We start from the raw sequence: 19,454 nt of genomic DNA on the forward strand, positions 1-19,454 counted from the left end.
GTCACCTGCAGAGGGGTGATCATTGGAACCATAAAAGTGAACAAGAATGAAAACAGACAGAAAACCAGGAGAACTGAGGACAGAGCAATTAGGAGACCAATGAAGGAGACCAAGAAGGGACAGAGAGGTAAGAGGGGAAACAGGAGAGATGAGTCACAAAAACTGAGGGAGAAGAGAAAACCGAGAAGGAGGAAGCACAGGGAAGGACCTTGGAGGCCATGTAGTCCAACCCCCTCATTTTGACAGGTAAGGAAACTGAGGCCTGGGGAAGGGATGTGATTTACCCAGGGTCACACAGGTAATAAGCGTCAGAGGTAAAATCTGAACTCAGTTCCTTTGTCTCCAGGGGATCGTTCTGAGGTTGGAGGGAGATGGATGAAGATGAGTTTTTAGGTGTGAAGAAGAAATGAGGATGTGCAGATGGAAGGTTCAGTGAAATAGACAGAGGAGCCATCTGCTCAGGGGACAAGGCCTGAAGAGAGATTTGGACCAGATGCTTTTGTGGAGGCTTCTAGGCAATCAGTCATAAATGACTTGTTCTAAATCATTAGTTCTCAAACTTTGTGAGGCCTCGGGTCCCCTTTGCACTATTACAAGTGGTTGAGATGCCCCCAAAGAGCTTGCTTTTGGTTATGTGGGTCTTGTCAATCAATATTTACTTTATCAGACATTAAAATATCTTGGTGTTATTATGAAAAGTTTTTACCTCAAGGACCCCCTGAAAGGGCCTCAAGGACCCCCAAGGGTCCTGGACCACACTTTGAGAAACACTGCTCTAAATCAAGGGAGGAAGAGCTGGGCTACCCCGGGGATCCAGTGCCTTTTTTGAATTGTGGGTGACAACAGAGAAAGCTGCCCTGTCCTCTACCACAGACCTCTGCTTCTTCACCCCCACCCCGCCTCTTACCCAGGCCTTCAGTCTCATCAAAAGTCTTCTTCACCGTCTCACAGGTGGAGCCGTCCCCGTGGCACACGCCACACCGGTCCTCAATGGCATTGGAGTCAATCTCATAGTCACAGCCTACATTCTGAAACACAGCCGGCCATGGAGGTCATTGCCCGATGGACCTTCCCTCACCCTTCCCATGAGCCTCTCTGGTTCTGCCTCTCAGCCCAGATGGGCTCCCACCTCATCAGCGTGGGACTGGCAGGTCCTCTGCAATGGTGGGAGGAGCAGTCAGTCAAGAAGCAGTGATTAAGTACCTACTGTGTGCCAGGCCCTCGGGAAATGAAGACACAAGCCTCTGCCTCCAAAAAGCTTACAGTCTAATGGAGGAGACAACATGCACACTCTCACACACAGTTACATATTAAACGCATACAAAAGCGATCCAAGGTAACTTGTGGGGGGTGAGGGAGGGATTGGGTAGAAAGGAAGATGCTAGCAGCTGGGAGGAGCAGGAAAGATGTCATACATAAAGGGGCACTTGAGGTAAGAGTCCTGGAGAGCATTTCAGGACTAGGGATCAGTCAGTGCAAGGGCAGAGATGGGAAATGGATCATCGTGTGTGAGGAACAGCAAGAAAGCCAGACTGCAGAGTATGTGGAGGAGGGAACGTAGTAAGACTGAAAAAGTAAGAAGGACCCAGACTGGGAAGGGCTTTAAATATCAAACAGAGGAGAAGAGATTTGATCCGAGAGTTAATAGGGGTCCACAAACACATACAAACTCAGGTAGATGAACAAAGGATAATCAATCGTTTGAAGAATGATTCATTTTGAGTGTTTGGAGAGCTACAAAGCACCGTCCCCACAACCCTCAGGTGGGTGGAAGGTCATGCTACTATTATTCTCCTCATTCTACGGAAGAAGACACTGAAGCCTGGAGAGGTTGTGATTCGCCCATTAAGACAAAGCTAGTGGCTTCAGAACTGGGATTCTAATCTCAAGACTCCCTATGCTAAGTCCAGCATTTCCACCCCCAAATATCTAATCCTACTGCGCTGCCCTGCCGCACCCTCACCCCCTAATGCATCTCACAGAATGTTGGAGCTGGAAGGAATGTGTGGCTCCTACTTACGTCCTAAGTAGAACTTTTCATGGAGTCCCTCTGGCCCTAGAGTGTAGGAAGCGGGATGGGTAACAGAGGACCCAAAGGAGGGAGAGGTCACTAGTACAGGGCCAATCTGAGTTCAAATATAGCCTCAGACACTTACTAACTGGGTGACAAGCTCTGGTTGACTCAATTTCCTCAACTATAAAATGGGAATAATAATAACACCCATCTCCCAGGGTTGTTGTGAGCATCAAGTGGGATCACAATCATAAAGGTCTTAGCACAGGGCCCGGCACAGAGTAAGCACAAGATAAATGTTAGCTAATATTACTTTTCAGCTTTTTAGGCTTAACATCCCAACCCCAACAACCACCACCAGCTGGAGTTTCCATCTGGGAAATGCCCAAGAATCTCCTCTCTGATGATTCTTCCTGTCTCACTCTTAAATCCCATCTCACCCTCATTATCCCTTTGCTCATGGGGCCCAGCCCCTCTCCTTTCTCCACCTCCTCTCACAGTCATTACAAGGATTCACCCCGAGTCCCCACCCAGTGTTTGACCTCATGGCAGGATGGCACTGGTGGAAGGTGGCTTTCTGGCTGCTTTCTCACACTCTCTGGACTATGATCCAGAGGCAAAGATGAGGAAGAAGGGCATTCCAGGTCGGGAGGTGGGGGGAAGACCGTGTAAAGGCATGAAGACAGGAGTGTAGAAGCAAAGGCAAATAGGACAGTTTCTCTGGAACATGGAGTCTATGAGGGGGAGTAATGGAAAATCAGTCTGGAGAGCTAGCTTGTAAAGGATTTAAATTCCAGACAGAGATGTGTGTATTTTACTCTAGTAGGAGCCACTTCTTCTTCTTCTTCTTTTTTTTTTGGGTGTGAGGCAATTGGGGTTAAGTGACTTGCCCAGGGTCACACAGCTAGTAAGTATTAAGTGTCTGAGGCCAGATTTGAACTCAGGTCCTCCTGAATCCAGGGCCGTTGCTCTATCCACTGGGCCACCTAGCTGACCAATGATGCTTCTTAAAAGGGAGCCTAGAGGGGCAGTGTGGCTCAGTAGATAGAGAGGGGGCCTTGGAGCCAGGAAGATCTTGTCTCACAGTCTACCTCTGACTCATCCTGGCTATAGAACCTTCTAATACACCAAGCAAAATCTAATACAATTAAGCTGCAGATCTGCCTCGGTTGAGCTCACTGGGATCCCCCTAAAGCCATCCTAAAGAAATTAAAGAAAACATTAACCAAAGAAAATGTTCTTTAACTGCCAAGGGTGTCCCATAGTGAAATGGGGCTGTCCCGGGAGGTAGTGACTTTCCCATTGCTAGAGGATTCCAGCAATGGACATGGATCCCTGCTCAGAGAACATGGAATGGTTCAGACTGGGTGGTCTCTGAGGTTCCTTAGAGCAGAGAGGCTTTAGTTTGGGTTTTTTGGTTCTCTCATCCCATCCCCTATTGCTAGAGGAACTACCAAAGAAAGAAGGCTTCGGGTAAATCTGGCCTCCTGGCCTCCTCCCCCTCCCCCCCTCCTTCTCTGCCCTGCCCTCAACCTGCTGCCCACAGATCCTTTATCAGAAAAAAAAAAAGCCCAACTCAGCCACCTTTACACTACAAAGTTGGCTTTTTATCTGTTTGGGTGTTTTTCCGTTGTGTGAAATGGTTTTTCCAGTCTTAGGGACCAGGGACCAGACTTTCTATTTCTGAGCTAGAAAAGGCCTCAGAGACCAGCTTTGGCACATGAAGAGATGGAGGCTCTGAGGAACTTGTACAAGGTCATAAAGCTAATGAGTAATAAGGGTGAGATTCAAACCCAGGGCTTCTGCTTCTAGGACCAACACTCTTCTCATTAACTAAGCTGCCTCCCCACCTGCCATCCTGTCCTCCCCAGCTCCCATTTCCTCTAGGGACTGCAGGGAAATCCATGAGACCCAGATGATTCACTTAGTGTTGTTTATTGGCCAATCCAGCCAAGAGGTCATTCTCAGTCTCAAAAGAGCTTAGATTTCGAGCTGGGAGGGGCTGGAGAGGTTATTTAATCCCTGATGAGGAAAGGAGGCCCAAAGAGGCGAGACCTGTCCAAGGATCAGTAAAGGCAGCCTTCTGAATAGGAGGGTAAGATTGGGGGATAGAAGATACCTTTGAGAAACACCCAGTGAGAAGGACTCTGGGGAAATGGCTTAGGGCTGGGGCTAGGGTTTGAGTCTGGATGACTTCAGCTCAGTTCTCTAACCTGTATTGGCTGTATGACCTTGGACAAGTCATTTATGCTCACAGTGTCCCTAGGAATTCTGTAAGACTGCAAGTTATAGAGGAGGTATCAATCTGCATGGATGGAAGGAAACTTCCCCACTAGGAATACTCTACTCTAATGACATCACAGGTCTGGTTCCCCACTCCCCAAGAAAGGTTTCTAGTGCAACTCCCTCATCTCACAGTTGGGGAAACCGAGGTCCAGAGAGCTTCAGTGCCTTGCCCAAGGTCACACGGGTGGCAAAGCCATACCTGGAAGCCAGGACCCGAGACTCTAAATGGAATGCTCTTCCTATGGGACCAGACTGGGTTGTGTATTCTAATCGTGGCTCCAAGTACAATGAGGAAATCATGTCCTGTTCCTTGAGATGATGATGATGATGATGATGATGATGATGATTATTATTATTATTATTATTATTATATTTTTTTTGGTGAGGCAATTGGGGTTAAGTGACTTGCCCAGGGTCACACAGCTAGTAAGTGTCAAGTGTTTGAGGCTGGATTTGAACTCAGGTCCTCCTGACTCCAGGGCCAGTGCTCTATCCACTGCGCCACCTAGCTGCCATCCTTGAGATTATTGCATGGATCTTGCGTCCTGGGTGAGACCGAGGGTTCCCTGGAGACAGGGGCCTGACTTCTCTTTGTCTTCCCTTTGGGGCTGGCATGGGGAATCTCACACATATCCATGAAGGACCCAGGGTTACTGTAGTTGAACTATTTGGGATACTTGAAAAGCATTCAGTTGTCCGGGTGCTTGGGCTTTTCTATGATCCCAGCCCTTCCATACCTTAGTGGTTGGTCTTCATGAGCTGAAAACATTCATAATGTTGTTGGGTCTTGGCCACCCAGGCAGTGCGGAGCCCAGGACAGGAAGTGCCTGAGGCCCAAGCCCCTGGACACTCAGCCACCACAGCAGCTGGGGAGAGACCCTGCCTTCTCAGGGAAGGGTGTCTCATGCTGCTCATGGCTTCCCCTCCCACTCCTTCTGCCCCTGAGCCTGTGGGGGCCTGGGCCCACAGAGGCGGGGGCATACCTTGCAGATTCCGTTAATGCATAAGTCACGACTGGTGTTCCCTTCGAAGCAAGGAGTCCCGTCCACGACAGCGTCTCGAAGCTTAATTGCAAAATACTCATTTGCAGGCCGGCAGTGCAGCTCACAGGGATTAACTATGGGGATGGATCCAGAGAGAGAAGCGAGAGATCAGAAAGGACCGACCAGCCCTGAAGGGCATCCCCCAAGATGTGAGCCAGGAGAAGGAGCCCATTTCTAGGAATCTGATGGTGTGGGTCAGTGAGGAGAGGAAGACTTAGGCATTCCCAACCAAGCAGGGCAGAAGGTTTCTAAGTAACTCAGCAAAAAAAAAAGGGCCAATTTGGATTTTAACTGGACCTGTGACTTCTTAAGGAAGGACACTTCTTCTGTCAGTGCAAGGAGGTACCTTCTCTGCCTATTATCATCTTAGAGAGAGATTTCTGGAACATCAGTAGGTGAAGGGACTCAACCAGATTCCCACAGACTGTATAGTCAGAGGCTTTCTGGCTCCAGAGCAGACTCTCTAACCACTAGGCCATGCTGCCTCTCATCAGAATTTTTACCAGCTCAGGGAAAAAAAACCAAACATTCCCCTGAGAACATAAGCAGATAGCACTTAGCACAGTGCCCAGCACATAGTAGGTACTTAATAAATGTTTATTTATTGATTAAAATGACAATAATTAATAACAATAATAACTGCTAGCATTTATAAAGTGCTTTAAAGTTTGCAAAGCATTTGCCTGTTATTCTCATTTGATCCTCATAGCAAGGGGAGGTGTTGTTATTTATTATCTCCATTTTTACAGATGAAGGAACTTCAAGTGACTTGCTCAAAGTTACAGGTAGTAAGTGTCTGAGGCAGGATTTGAACTTATCTTCCTGACTCTATTGCTGCATTATCTGTGTGACCCTGGACAAGTTACTTAACCATTTGCGTCAGTTTCCTCATCTGTAAAATGAGCTGGAGAAGGAAAGGGAAAATCACTCCATTATCTTTGCCAAGAAAACCCCAAAAGGAGGACGGGTCACAGAGAGTCGAACACAACTGAAAATTGTAAAAAAACATAATAGCTAAAAACAAAACAAAAAAACATAATAGCTTCTTGAGGTCAAAGACTGTTTCTTTTCTTTTCTTTTCTTTTTTAAGGACTGTTTCTTTCTTACTCTCTGTGTATGGTTAAACTTCTGGGCAAGCAACCCCTTAATAAAGGCATTAAACTAATGCAGCACAATTTGGGCCAGGCCAGTAGCTATCTGCAAGGCTACAAAAAAAGAAATCCATACGTTTTCAAAATAGCGACTACCTCTCCTCTCAGACTCCGACACCAGGGAGTGATAGAGGATGGACGACCCTTTGGGGGTGCATCGGTACCAGGGTGCGATGTGGAGCAAAAATGGCCTAGGTCTTTAGAACCTCAGCTCCAGGGTCTGAGGCTCAGGAGAGGGAGAGATGCTACTTAAGAGATCCAGCCACAGTGTCTGAAGGGGACTTACTGTGATTAGACACAGGAACCCACTTGTACTGTTCTCCCTTGTAAGGCATGGCATCAAACTGGCTGCACTGGATGTGGCGAAAGGAGGGCCGGTCAGCAGGGCAGGCCTGGATGCTGCACAAGCGGAAGCGCTTCCGTTCTCCGACACAGTACTTGCCGCCATACTTGGGCCTGGGCAGAGAGGAATAAGAGAGAGGAGAAACAAAGAGAATCACAAGACAAACCAATTAATCAATCATCATATGCTAAGTGGCTACACCATGCCAGGCACTGAAGATAGAAAGACAAACAGTCCCTGCCCGCAAGGAACTGACAATCTAACGGAGGAGAAGGCTTGAAAAACCAGAACTGCAGAGGACTGATGTTGAGACACATGCTACCTACCATCAGATCAAGGGAGATGAAGGACTTGAGATGCAGAATGGGACACCCATTTTTAGACACGGACAATGTCAAATTTTGTTTTTCTTGGCTAAGCATAATTATTTCAAGGGTTTTCTTTTTTTCTAGTGGAGAGGGGATGGAAAGGAGAGAAAATAAATGCTTGTCAATTGAAAAAATTTTAATAGGAAAAGTTACATTAAAAACAAAAAAATACAAATTAATTTTTTTCAGTTAACACTATTTTCTCTCCCTCCTATACCCCTCCCACTCCACAGGATAAAAAAGAAGAAAACCATAACCTTTATAATGGATATGTATTGTCAAGCAAAGCATATTTCTATACTGGGCCATGTCCAAAAAATGTGTTTACCAGGGTGGTGACATTGGTCCTCTAGGATCACAGGTAGACATTGTGTCGATCAAAGTTCTTAATTCTTTCCAAATTGTTTTTACAGAATTGTTATTACGGTATAAATTGTTCTCTCGGATGTGTTTACTTCACCCTGAATCAGTTCATACAAGTCTTCCCAGGATTCTCTGAAACCACCCCCTTCACAGTTTCCTCTAGTACAACAGTATTTCATCACATTCCTAGACTATAATTTGTTTAGACATTCTCCAATTATTTCTGGTTCTGTATCACCACAAAAAGAGATACTATAAATATTTTTGTGCATATTGGCCCTTTTTCTCTTTTTATGGAGTATATTTTTCTTTCTTTCTTTCTTTCTTGTTTTTTTTTTTTTTTTTGCATGGCAATGAGGTTTAAGTGACTTGCCCAGGGTCACACAGCCAGTATGTATCAAATGTCTGAGGTCGGATTTGAACTCAGGTCCTCCTGAATCCAGGGCTGGTGCTTTATCTACTGCTCCACCTAGCTGCCCCCAGAAGTATTTTTTTTTTGAAAGAAAGCACGATAATCTGACCTGCTTGTGCAAAGATGCGGTGGTGGGAAATGGAAAGCCCAATGAGTAGTTCAGTTGTCCTGGAATATAGCATACATCAAGGGGAACAATGAGTTGTCTCAAAAGATCCTTTCTAGTCCTAACCCTCTATAATTCTACAATCCTATGAGTAGTACTTAGCATTTGAGGCTGCTGGTGGCCTAGGTGATAGGGTACTTAGGATGTGGAGTGAAGGAGACCTGAGTTCAAATCCTGCCTCAGACATTTACTAGTTATGGGACCCTGGGCCAGCAAGTAACTTAACCCGTCTGACTCAGCTTGCTCATCAGCAAAATGGAGATAATAGTAGCACCAACCTTCCAGGGTTATTGTGAGGATTGGATGAGATATGTTTGTAAAGCATTTTATAAATCTCAAAAATGCTGCTTATTGTTATGATTATTTATTGCTACAATTATGGTTATTACTATTATCCTATTCCAGGCCAAGGGCTGGGTACTGACAGGGACAGAGAGAGAAGTAAAACTGGATCCTGAGCTCACAAATGGGTGGCCAGTGGGGTCAGCCTGGGAAACAAGTCCAACCGTCCAAATGTGGTTTGGGGGAGGTGGGACGAAGTACGAGGAGAGCTCCCCAAAGGGCAAGGCCAATCCTGTTCACACCGATAGAGATAGAGATAGAGATAGAGATAGAGATAGAGATAGAGATAGAGATAGAGATAGAGATAGAGATAGAGATAGAGATAGAGATAGAGATAGAGATAGAGATAGAGATAGAGATAGAGATAGAGATAGAGATAGAGATATATCAAGTGCTTAGCATAGCCCCTGGTACATAGTAAAGGGCTTAATAAATAAATGATTGTTGGGACAGCTAGGTGGTGCAGTGGATAAAGCACTGGCCCTGGATTCAGGAGTACCTGAGTTCAAATCCGGCCTCAGACGCTTGACACTTATTAGCTGTGTGACCCTGGGCAAGCCACTTAACCCCCACTGCCTTACAAAAACCCCCCCCAAAAAACCCAAAATAAATAAATGATTGTTGACTGATGGATTCATTGGGAAATCTGGTCAGGCTTCAGGGAAGAGGTGCCATTTCACCTGGGCTTGGAAACACAGGTTACATAGCCCCTGGCATGTTGTAATCACTTGAGAGGTGCTTTTTCATTCATTTATTAATTTATTGGGCAAAAAAGGGAGGGGGTGAAGGAAGGCTCATGGGTGAGATAATGGCAGATGTGCTCAGGGGATGGCAAGACGTTTGGACAGACGTGGGACAAGATGAGCTAACGACAGAAAGAGAAGACTGGGGAGGGGGCTTTCAATGCCAAGCTAAGGGTCTGGGGGTTCTGGGAATGACATCATAGAATGGCAGAGCTGGGAGGACCCTGAAGACCCAGTCCTCTCAGTTTACAGATGAGGCACAGAGGAGTAGCGGTGACCTTCCTTCCCAAGGTCGCCCGGCTGCATTCAACTGACTCTGTGTTTGGTGAGCTTTCCATGAGCTCATGCTTCCTGGTTCCTTGACACTTTCGAGCCCCCTGGACATCTTTGGGGGGCAGGGCGTTGCCTCAAACTAACTCCCTCCATTCCCGGTCCTGGATGGGGATGGAACGGGGCTGAGCCTGCCTGGGGAATGACCCTCCTCATAGACCACCCTGTGTTCTGGGAGTGATGTGGCCCATCTCTGAGCCCAGCTGGCTCATCCGGGTTGGGTGAGGAGGGGAGAGAGAGAGGAAGGGGTCTTGATCCTTGAGACAAAGACCCTCTGCTCTTCTCCCCTGGACTGGGGGGGGGCTGTCTGCATACCCATGTCAGGCCTCCCCCAACAGAGGCACAGCTGAGCAGGGCATTTCCTCCGTGACCCCTGAAACAATGGAGTATTCAGGGGTGACCTGCTTTCTAGGCAAGGCCGGCCTGTCTGGAGCCATGAAGCTGGGGCCAAGCTCATGAGAATGACCACAGGTGGACACTGCCTCCCTTCTCCCCCTCCCTGCCCTCCCCAGAGGCACCTGGGCCTTGGTATTTCAAGCAGTGAGCCATCCCACCACATGCAGCCGAGGATGCTGGGATGGAGCTGACTCAGAACAGTCTGAGTGGGAAGGCATTTTAGAGATCACCTAGACCAGGCCCCTACCTGCTTTACAATTTATCATCTTAGAGACTCTCCCAGAGCAGAGGTGTCCAGCACACAGCCCCAAGAGCCAGAAGAAAATATATTTGGGAAACATTTAACAAAATAAATAAAAATACAACAGAACATAGATAATACTAACATGTGGTTTTCTCAATATGTGGCCCACAGGGATCCTTATGTAGTGGTCCCATTTTTCTTAGTTTGATCCCCGTCGGCCTAGAGCATTTAAAGGTTAAGTGACTTGCCCAAGGTCACACCAACGTGTCAGAGGAGAGAATTGTACTTGGTTAAGTTAACAAAGTTAATTTTGACGCTAGCTCTCCATTAATCCATCCTGCCTGTTCGTCATATATCATCAGTTAGTCAGCAAGCCTTTACTGAGCACTTATTATTTCAGTCACTGGGTTAAGTGCAGAGGATATGGGAAAAGGGCTAAAAAAAACCCCAACCCCTGCCCTCAAGAAGCTTACATTCTAATGGGAGAAGTCATAGAAAGGGGCTGAAAAAAATGATCTCTCCCTTAGTGGACTGTTCTTTGAGAATGTTGCCCCCCAACAAACTTGATTGTGTATGGTACCGTTCTGTATATATGTTGTATCTCTCCCTTATGAGACTGTCAGCTCCTTGAGGCCAGGGATAGTATCTTTTTTTGGGGGTGGGGTGGGGCAATGAGGGTTAAGTGACTTGCCCAGAGTCACAGAGCTAAGCTAGTAAGTGTCAAGTGTCTGAGGCCAAATTTGAACTCAGGTCCTCCTGAATCCTGGGCTGGTGTTTTATCCACTGCGCCACCTCGCTGCCCCCTGACAATATCATTTTTTAAATGTTTGTACCCCCAGGACTGAGCCCAGGGCCCTGTACTTAGGGAGTGCTGAAAAAGTCTTTCTTTTTTTTTTTGACATAAAACATTTCCATGAATGTATCACCTTTTTATTAAATATCCAATTTAGTTTTAGATCCAATGAAGTTCTGTCTTCAGAATTCTAGAATTGTTGTCTCCCAAAAGCTCCACATTTCTGATCCTTCCCCAAACAACTCATGGGAACAGAGAGCTAGAGCTCAAGGGACCTCAGAAATCATCTATAAACCCATCTGGCAGATAAGAAAGCTGAGGTCCAATAAGCACGTGACTAACCCAAGGTCACACAGCTAGCGAGCATCAGAGCTGGGATCTGCCAGTGACATTTCCTCTGTATGAGGCATGCTGCCTCCCTCAGATGTCATGGGGTGTCAGGGCTCTCACGGGGCAGAGGGATTAGACCTTGTTTTGTCAGGCCCCTGGCAGGCCACAGTTGAGGTCAAGTGATGGGGATGTAGATTTTGGCTTGAAATAAGAATGAGACCTGTCCTAATTTGGGTGGTTGTTACCAACAATTAAAAGTTATCCTGAAGTGGAACAGGCTGCTTGGAAAGGTAGTGAGCTCCCCCCTCCTCAGAGATCTTTTAGCTCTTTAACAGTGTTCTAGAGGAGAGGACTTCTGCAGTCCTTCCCAGCTCAGAAAATTACTATATGAAGGGGCAGCTAGATGATGCAGTGGATGGAGCACCAGCCCTGGAGTCAGCAGGACCCGAGTTCAAATCCAGCCTCAGAAACTTACTAGTTGTGTGACCCAGGGCAAGCCACTTAACTCTGACTGTGGGAGGGAGGGAGGAAGGGAGGAAGGAAGGAAGCAAGGGAGGAAGGAAGCAAGGAAGGAAGGAAAGAAGGAAGGAAAGATGTAGAAAGGAAGAAAATTCCAGAAGACCCAGGTTTGAGTTAAAGGTAAGCTTAACCTGTTTCTTCATGTACAAAACAAGGGTAATACTCCCCATGCTTCATCCATCTCATCCATCAAATGAACTAATGGCTATGCACAGTGAAACACTGAGAATGAATGAATGAATGAATGAATGAATGAATGAATGAATGAATGAATGAATGCAAAAGCATTTCCCAAGGGCTCACTATATGCTAAGCACCATGAGATGTGAGTTATTACCATCATCATTCTCACTTAGTGTGGTCTGACTGTATTAAATGGAATTAGGTGAAGCCCTCCCAGGAATGGTAAAACAACTTAATTGAGTATTTCCTAGGCCAAGGCCATTTCCTGAACAGAACCACAATGACACAGGCCAGAGGTGGGGGGAGGGATGGGGCTGCTGTGGATGGAATCGGGCCAGTCCTGGGAGAGACCCAGAGGTCGAGTGGAAAGAACATCGTCCTTGGAGTTCGTGAGGCCTTACTGGCTGTGGGACCTTGAGGAAGTCAGTGGCTGCTTCGTGTCCCGGACTTCTGTTCCACCATCTGCCAAATGGACAGAGCGATACTTGCACAAGAGATGCAGCGGCATCGAAGGTATCAAGGCTGACATGGGGTTGGCAGCCTTGGGGTGTCAGAGAAACCTGGTCCTAGTCCTAGATGGTGGGGACGTGGCGAAGTCTCTTAGCGCCAAACTATTCCTGGCAGCTCCCTTAGACTAATAATAATAACAGTAGCTAACATTTATATAGAGCCTACTATGTACTAATTATTATTTGAAGTCCTTTACAAATATTTCATTTAGTCCTCACAACAACCCTAGGAGGCAGCTGCTATTATGATACCCACTTAATAGAGGAGGAAACTGAGGCAGAGAAAGGCTAAGTGACTTGGCCAGGGTCACATAGATAGTCAGCACCTGAGGTCAGATCTGAACTCAGATCTTCCTGAGTGCAGGCTCAATGCTCTGTCCACTGGACCAGCTAGCTGTCTATTGCAGAGGAGTTGGCAGCCAAGCTGGTAGAAGGTGTTTCCAAACTGGTAGATCCTGCACATGAATGAAATCCCAGAGCCAGACTCTCTGCCACCTTCCTTCCCCAAATACTGGCACTATTTACAACAGGTTGTTGTGAGGAAATCCCCAGAATTGTTATCAATAGGCAAGAAAAATGGGAAAGAAGGAAGGGCAAAAGGGATATGGGTCGGAGTTGAGGATAGGGGGACAGGGCCTATCTACAGGGTAAGAAGCTAATAGGACCAAGTGAGACAAGAGCACTGGCTTCTGTCTGGGCTTGGGGTCCCAAGAGACATCACCTCTGGGGTCCCCTGAAGAGAATACAGCACCCGAGTTTGAATCCCAGATCTGCTGGGTGACCTTGGGCAAGTCAGGCCTCAGTTTCCTTGTCTGTAAAGTGCGGGGATAGACCAGAAGACCTTCCAGCTCTCGCTCTATAGTGCTCTGACCCTCTATGAGAGGCTGGGCGGCCTCTTGGAAGGTTGGCTTAAGTCAGCGGGATGGAGGTCCCTCCAGCTGTGCACTTCCTGCCTGGCTGTGCACCTCCTGCCTGCCCTGTTCCCTTTGGATCACCCACCGGCCCTCAGGGGCTTCCCGATGGAAGCGGCCGTCTCCCTTACATTCAGCCCGACTGCCCCGACTTCCAGGAGGGAGCCCCCGTCCCGGCTGCTGCCCTCAGGAAATTCTCAATGGGGTAGCCACACAGATGGCCAGAGTGGCTTCCTTTCACCTCCTCCGCCTGTCCAGCACCCGTCCCCTAGCTGGATGCATGCCACCCGCCTGGAGAAAAAGGCAAATCTCAGCCCAGGAAGAGAGCAGAGCCGGCACTAGGGGTAGGCAAGGTGGGCAGCTGCCAAGGGCCCATGGAGGAATTCCTTTTATGTGGCTTCTTATGAATGCACATATTGTGAGCATGACCTCCGGGTCTTAGGGGCACAGCTGTGGAAGACACCTCTCCAAGGTGGGCGGGGCACTGTACAACAGGAGATTCAGAACTGGGGGGAGGGGCGATTCTCGACCCCCAATAAGCTACGCACGCACGTGTTCCTACGACCTTGGGGGAGGGGTGGAAAGAGAGAGAGAGGCAGTGGAGCTTTCCAACCTCACCCCAGAACAAATGGGACCCTGACCCAGCTCTGGAAGAGAGGAGCCCTTGTTTAGTCCCTCCTCCCCCTCCCCAGGGCTACAAAGAAGCCACATTAAAGGAGGCTGCTGTGGAGAGGCCACCAGCATTCCACGTCTGGCTGGGGGGTGGGTAGGGGGGTGGGGGGTGGGGAGCGGTTCCCTCTGATTATAGGATTTCCACCGGAAAGCGCCCTGGGAGATCATCGGGTGCCAGGCCTCCCTTTCTCAAGTGAGCAAACAGAGACTCCGGGAGAGGTGAAATGATTCACCTCCATTTCACCATGTGTAAAATGAGAACTGGGTTAGCCCTACCATCTGTCCCAGGATGCGGCTCATCTCTCTAGAACACTCTAGAGCCCAAGAGCCTGTGTGTGGTGGGACTGTGGAAAACGTCGCCCGGCAGAATCCATGACGATTTTTTGAGGAAATGATTTGTTTTTGTCTGTATCCTCAGCACCCAATAAAATGTGGGCACATAGTAGGTACTTAATAAATGCTCACTGACTGGTATATAACCTGAAGGCATCATGAGAGACAAGAGGTCCACAGGATAGAGAAGACTTGGGTTCAAATCCAACCTCCAAGTTTGCTGTGTTTAACCTCTCTGGCCACCTGCCAACTCCCTAAGCTTTACCTCCTAAAACTGCTTAAGTTATAGACTTAGTTCTAGATTGTTTATGTAATAGACTACTAAGTTCTAGACTTATCTACTAAGTTCTAGACTGGTTAAGTCATAGACTATTACATTATAGGCTTATCTACTAAGTTCTGGACTGGTTAAGTTCTAAACTAGTTAAGTCATAGACTACTAGGTTATAGACTTATCTACTAAGTTATAGACTGGTTAAGTTATAGACTGCTAACTTACAAACTAGTTAAATTATAGATGACTAGGTTATAGACTAGTAAAGTTATAGACTTATCTACTAAGTTATAGACTACTAAATTATAGATTTATCTACTAAGTTACAGACTGGTTGAGTCATAGACTACTAAGTTATAGAATAGTTAAGTATATATACTAAGTTATGGACTTATCTAAGTTATAGACTAGTTAAGTTTATAGACTACTAGGTTATAGACTAGTAAAGTTATAGACTACTAAGTTCTAGACTGGTTAAGTCATAGACTACTAAGTTATAGACTAGTTAAGTATATATACTAGGTTATGGACTTATCTAAGTTCTAGACTGGTTAAGTTCTAGACTACTAACTTATAGACTAGTTAAATTATAGGCTACTAGGTTATAGACTAGTAAAGTCTAGTTATAGACCTATCTACTAAGTTGTAGACTGGTTGATATCTGCCCCAGCAGGAGTTCCCCCAATAATGGGACCTTGAAGAAGCAGCTTTCACAGGATGGTGAGGCCTAAGGGGCCTCTTGTGCTCCTTTAGCTGCCCTGGATCTGGGATGAAGGTTTGACAGGGAGGCAGGAAGCAAGGCAGGCCAGAGAAGGTGGATGTAAGGGCAGAAGGAAGCGTGGTCAGACACGGCCAACACGTTCATTTGTTTGCTCCACTTTACAAAGTCAAAGAGTCGGGTTCTACTGGGCCGTGGTTGGGTGGAGTCATTGGGCAGTGAACCAGGTAAAGAAAGGGAAAACATCAATTAGACATTGTTTTTTCTTCTTTCCTTGGTTCTGGGGAAAGATCTTAGGTCTAGGAATTAGGAGTCCTGGGTTCCAGTCTGGGCACTTGCCCTTGCCAGGTCTCTGTTGTTTCCCATGCAGAAGGAGGGTGCTGGACTGAATGATTTCTGTCATCTGCCATTCTTCCATTAAACCATTATGAAGTCCAGCGCCCAGGATTTAGGGTGATGACTCTACACCACCTTGGGTCATCCATTCCTTTCTTAAGGTTCACAGAGGCAGGAGGGACCCCAGAGGCCCTCTAGTCTAACTCCCTCATTTTACAGATGAGGAAACTGAGACCCAGAGAGATAAGTGACTATCCCAAGGTCACACTGGTAGTATTTGGAGTTGGGAGGCCAGAGTTCGAGTCCCAGCTTTAGACAAACCACTTGCCCTTTCTGGGCCTTGGTTTTCTACTCTGTAAAACAGGTGTGATGATTGTTGCCCCACTGACCTTATGAGAGTGGACGTCAAAGTACTTTTTTTTTTTTTTTGGTGAGGCAACTGGGGTTAAGTGACTTGCCCAGGGTCACACAGCTAGTAAGTGTCAAGTGTCTGAGGCCAGATTTGAACTCAGGTCCTCCTGATTCCAGGGCCGGTGCTCTATCCACTGCACCACCTAGCTGCCCCTCAAAGTACTTTTCATATTAATTTTGGATCAAAAATGTGGGACTCGTCGTTAGCCTATACAGGAGAGCCCCAAAGGGGATGCTGCTTCTTCCTGACTCCTAGAGAGCTGCTCTCAAGGAAAGCTGACATTTCTCCAAACAGTCTCTTATGCTGAGCCCTTCCAGGAGGGAAGTGGATCCTCCGTCCCACAGCTGGTCCAGCTGGAATGGCCCGGGACCAAAATATCCCCCCTCCCATAGGAGCCAAAACAAACAGTTCCCCGGAGAGAGGGCTGCCAGCCAGTGTGTCATGTGCCTAAGGACAGGCCTTGGGCCGTCAGCCCATGGCTGGCCCTCTCCTGCCTGGGGCATGGCAAATGGTAGCACTGGGACCTTGACCCCCAAATCCAGCTGAGATGGTTTGTCTGCTCATGCCCCTGCTCTGCTCCACCAGTCTAGAACACTGGGCATGAGTAAGGCAGGGAGCCCGAACAAGGAGCTGGGGCCACTGGCAGCGAGAAGGGATCTAAGCCTCCAGCAGGGAGATGAGGGAAGGGGCCTATGAGCCAGGGCAGAGAGCAGAGGCACAGGGGCACCGGGGCAAGGGGCTGGGCTAGAGGAATCTGCCCTCGGTCACCCCAGCATCCTATTTTTAGGATTAAGTGACAGCATTTCCTGACCTTGCTGGCCAATGGCATGCTTCCTTAAATGACTGATTAGCATAAGCGCAGGAAGGGGTCCCAGAGGCCATCTCTTCTCCATCAGTAAAATAAAGGGGGTGGACCAGCTGATCTCAGCGGTGCCCCAGCCTCTGACGTCCCAGGATTCTGTGTGGCGAGCTGAATTCCAGAGCCGACAATGACCCTCTTCTTTGGCAGATGAGGAAATGGTAGCCAAGAGAGAAGGGTTTTGTTTCAAATCGCCCAGAAATCACAGCACAGACTGAGAGCCGACAGGGACCCCAGAAGGCATCGGTTCCAAAGTCCCAATTTAACAGATAAGGCAACTGAGGCCCAGAGAGTGGCTTGCCCAGAGTCACAGGGCAATAAGTGAATGAGAAGGATTTCAACTCAGTTCTCTGACTCCAAACCCAGGGCTCTCTCTCCCACAAGATCCTGTCACTTTAATTGATTTCTAGTCTCCCTCCAAGCTCTACAGGTGAGGAAGGTCCCTAAAACCCCCCATGAAAAAGTGTAACCCCCTGGATTCGGGAGGACCTGAGTTCAAATCCAGCCTCAGACACTTGACACATACTAGCTGTGTGACCCTGGGCAAGTCACTTAACCCTCATTGCCCTGCAAAAAACCAAAAAGCAAAAACCAAACAAATAAACAAACAAAAAACTTAAAATAATAACTTGTCTTGGGGCAGCTAGGTAGCACAGTGGATAAAGCACTGGCCCTGCATTCAGGAGGACCTGAGTTCAAATCCAGCTCTGTGACCCTAGGCAAGTCACTTAACCCTCACTGTCCCACAAAAACAAAACAAAACAGAACAAAAAGTGTAAACTCCTCCCCCCTGCAAGATCAGCTAGAGGGTGGAGGTGGAAGGGAGAGGATGGCCTAAAGTTGGAACAGCTAATGAGGCTAATTGGATTCCCACCTCTCTCCATCTCTGTCTCTCTGTCTGTCTCTGTGTGTGTGTCTCTCTGACTCTCTCTCCATCTCTCTCTTTCTCTTCTGTCTGTCTCTCATCCACTGATGTTCCCACCAGAAAACACCATCCAGCAGTAGTGACCCTTCCTTCTCAGGCAAAGACCCCATGTAGCCCAATGTAATGTTGCTCCCCACCCCCAATGCCCTAATGAGTCATCCAGAGGAAAGGAAGGGGCACCTTGTCATGAGTGCTCAAAGGTCATGAGATCAGCTCACTAATTCAATAAACATTTATCAAGCAGCCACTATGCTAATCGCTTTCATGATATTATCCCATTCAATCCTCACAACCACCCTGGGAGGTAGGTGCTATTATAACCCCATTTTACAGATGAAGAAACTGAGGCAGGCAGGATTTAAGTGACTTGTTCAGGGGCACATAGCTCGGAAGCATCTGAGGCAGGGTCCTAACTCAAGTCTGACTTCAAATCTGGCACTCTATGCACAGTGCTACCAAGGTGTGGTCAAAGTGACTTGTCTGAGGTCATATAGCTGGTAATCAGAATGGGTGGGATTTGAACCCCAGCCCACTAACTCCAGAGCCAATATTCTTTCCATCATTTCCCCTAAGAGTATTTGGAAAAGTGGCCTCGGGGAAGGGGTGAAGCTGGAGGGTGAAGGAGCTCCCTTCAAAGGCTCCTTCTGATCCCGGTAGGTTCATCCTTGAGCTGGGAGCAAATGGTGGGAGGGGGGATAAAGACCATGACTCTGTGCCTTGCTGCTCCCTTAGCTGCTGTGATGTGGGCTCCTCACAGCCCTGTCCTAGACATCCCAGACCCTGGCTGTGAGTCCCGACTGCTGCTCAGGGCATCTCTTCCTCTCTGGCCTCAGTTGTCCTTGAGGTCAACTCATACAATCCTGAATGAGAACATTATCCAGCCAAGCCCTTCTGCTTTCCATATGGGGAAACCGAGTCTCAATCCCAGAGTGACTTAGGGGCTGGGTGGGGAGGAGAGCCCAGCTCTCCTGTCTCCCCAGGCCCTCTCCGGCTCACTCATGTCCCAGGAGGCACAGAGCCCAGCCCTGGAGATCTTAGGATCTCACAGCGGGAAGGCAAGGCTTACTCAGAGCACAGACCTGGGAATGTTGACCGACAGTCAGTGGAGACCAATTGCTTCAGGATGTCAGGGAGGTGACATTCCAGGGACCCAGTGCAGCCTTCATACCCACGGACAGATACTAAGCAGATTAAAGCCAGCGTCACTGCTTAAAACACAATCTACAATGCATGTGCAGCCCCTGGAATCCGAGGAAGATAGAGGCCACCCAGGCTGCTCTCAGGGGGCTTAGGGAGCCAGAGTCTGGCCCAGGATGGACCAAAGGGGGAAGGGCAGCCTCCAGCGCTGATAGCCAAGCCTCCTCTCTGAAGCCTATCTCCAGCACTTCCTGCCTGGCCTAATCAGGAATCATTGTGTGTCAAACACAGACAGACAGATGAGGGCCAAGGAAAAAGGGGGGCTTCCTTGCTCTGAGGGAG

At 47.9% G+C, this 19,454-nt stretch overlaps 1 protein-coding gene across 1 annotated transcript in view; it reads right to left on the reverse strand.

Moving 5' to 3' along the window:
- The window catches only part of ADAMTS7 (ADAM metallopeptidase with thrombospondin type 1 motif 7), a 168,948-nt gene that overhangs the window by 48,719 nt on the left and 100,775 nt on the right, over nucleotides 1-19,454 (reverse strand). The window contains exons 12-14 of the mRNA XM_043985901.1: nucleotides 6,781-6,950; nucleotides 5,284-5,417; nucleotides 908-1,028 (exon numbers count right to left, since the gene is read on the reverse strand). Of these exons, the coding sequence (XP_043841836.1) occupies nucleotides 908-1,028; nucleotides 5,284-5,417; nucleotides 6,781-6,950 (425 nt within the window). The remainder of the gene's footprint in view (nucleotides 1-907; nucleotides 1,029-5,283; nucleotides 5,418-6,780; nucleotides 6,951-19,454) is intronic.

The sequence above is a fragment of the Dromiciops gliroides genome, chromosome 2 (genome assembly GCF_019393635.1).
Source record: "Dromiciops gliroides isolate mDroGli1 chromosome 2, mDroGli1.pri, whole genome shotgun sequence".
In the NCBI taxonomy this organism is placed as follows: Eukaryota; Metazoa; Chordata; class Mammalia; order Microbiotheria; family Microbiotheriidae; genus Dromiciops; species Dromiciops gliroides.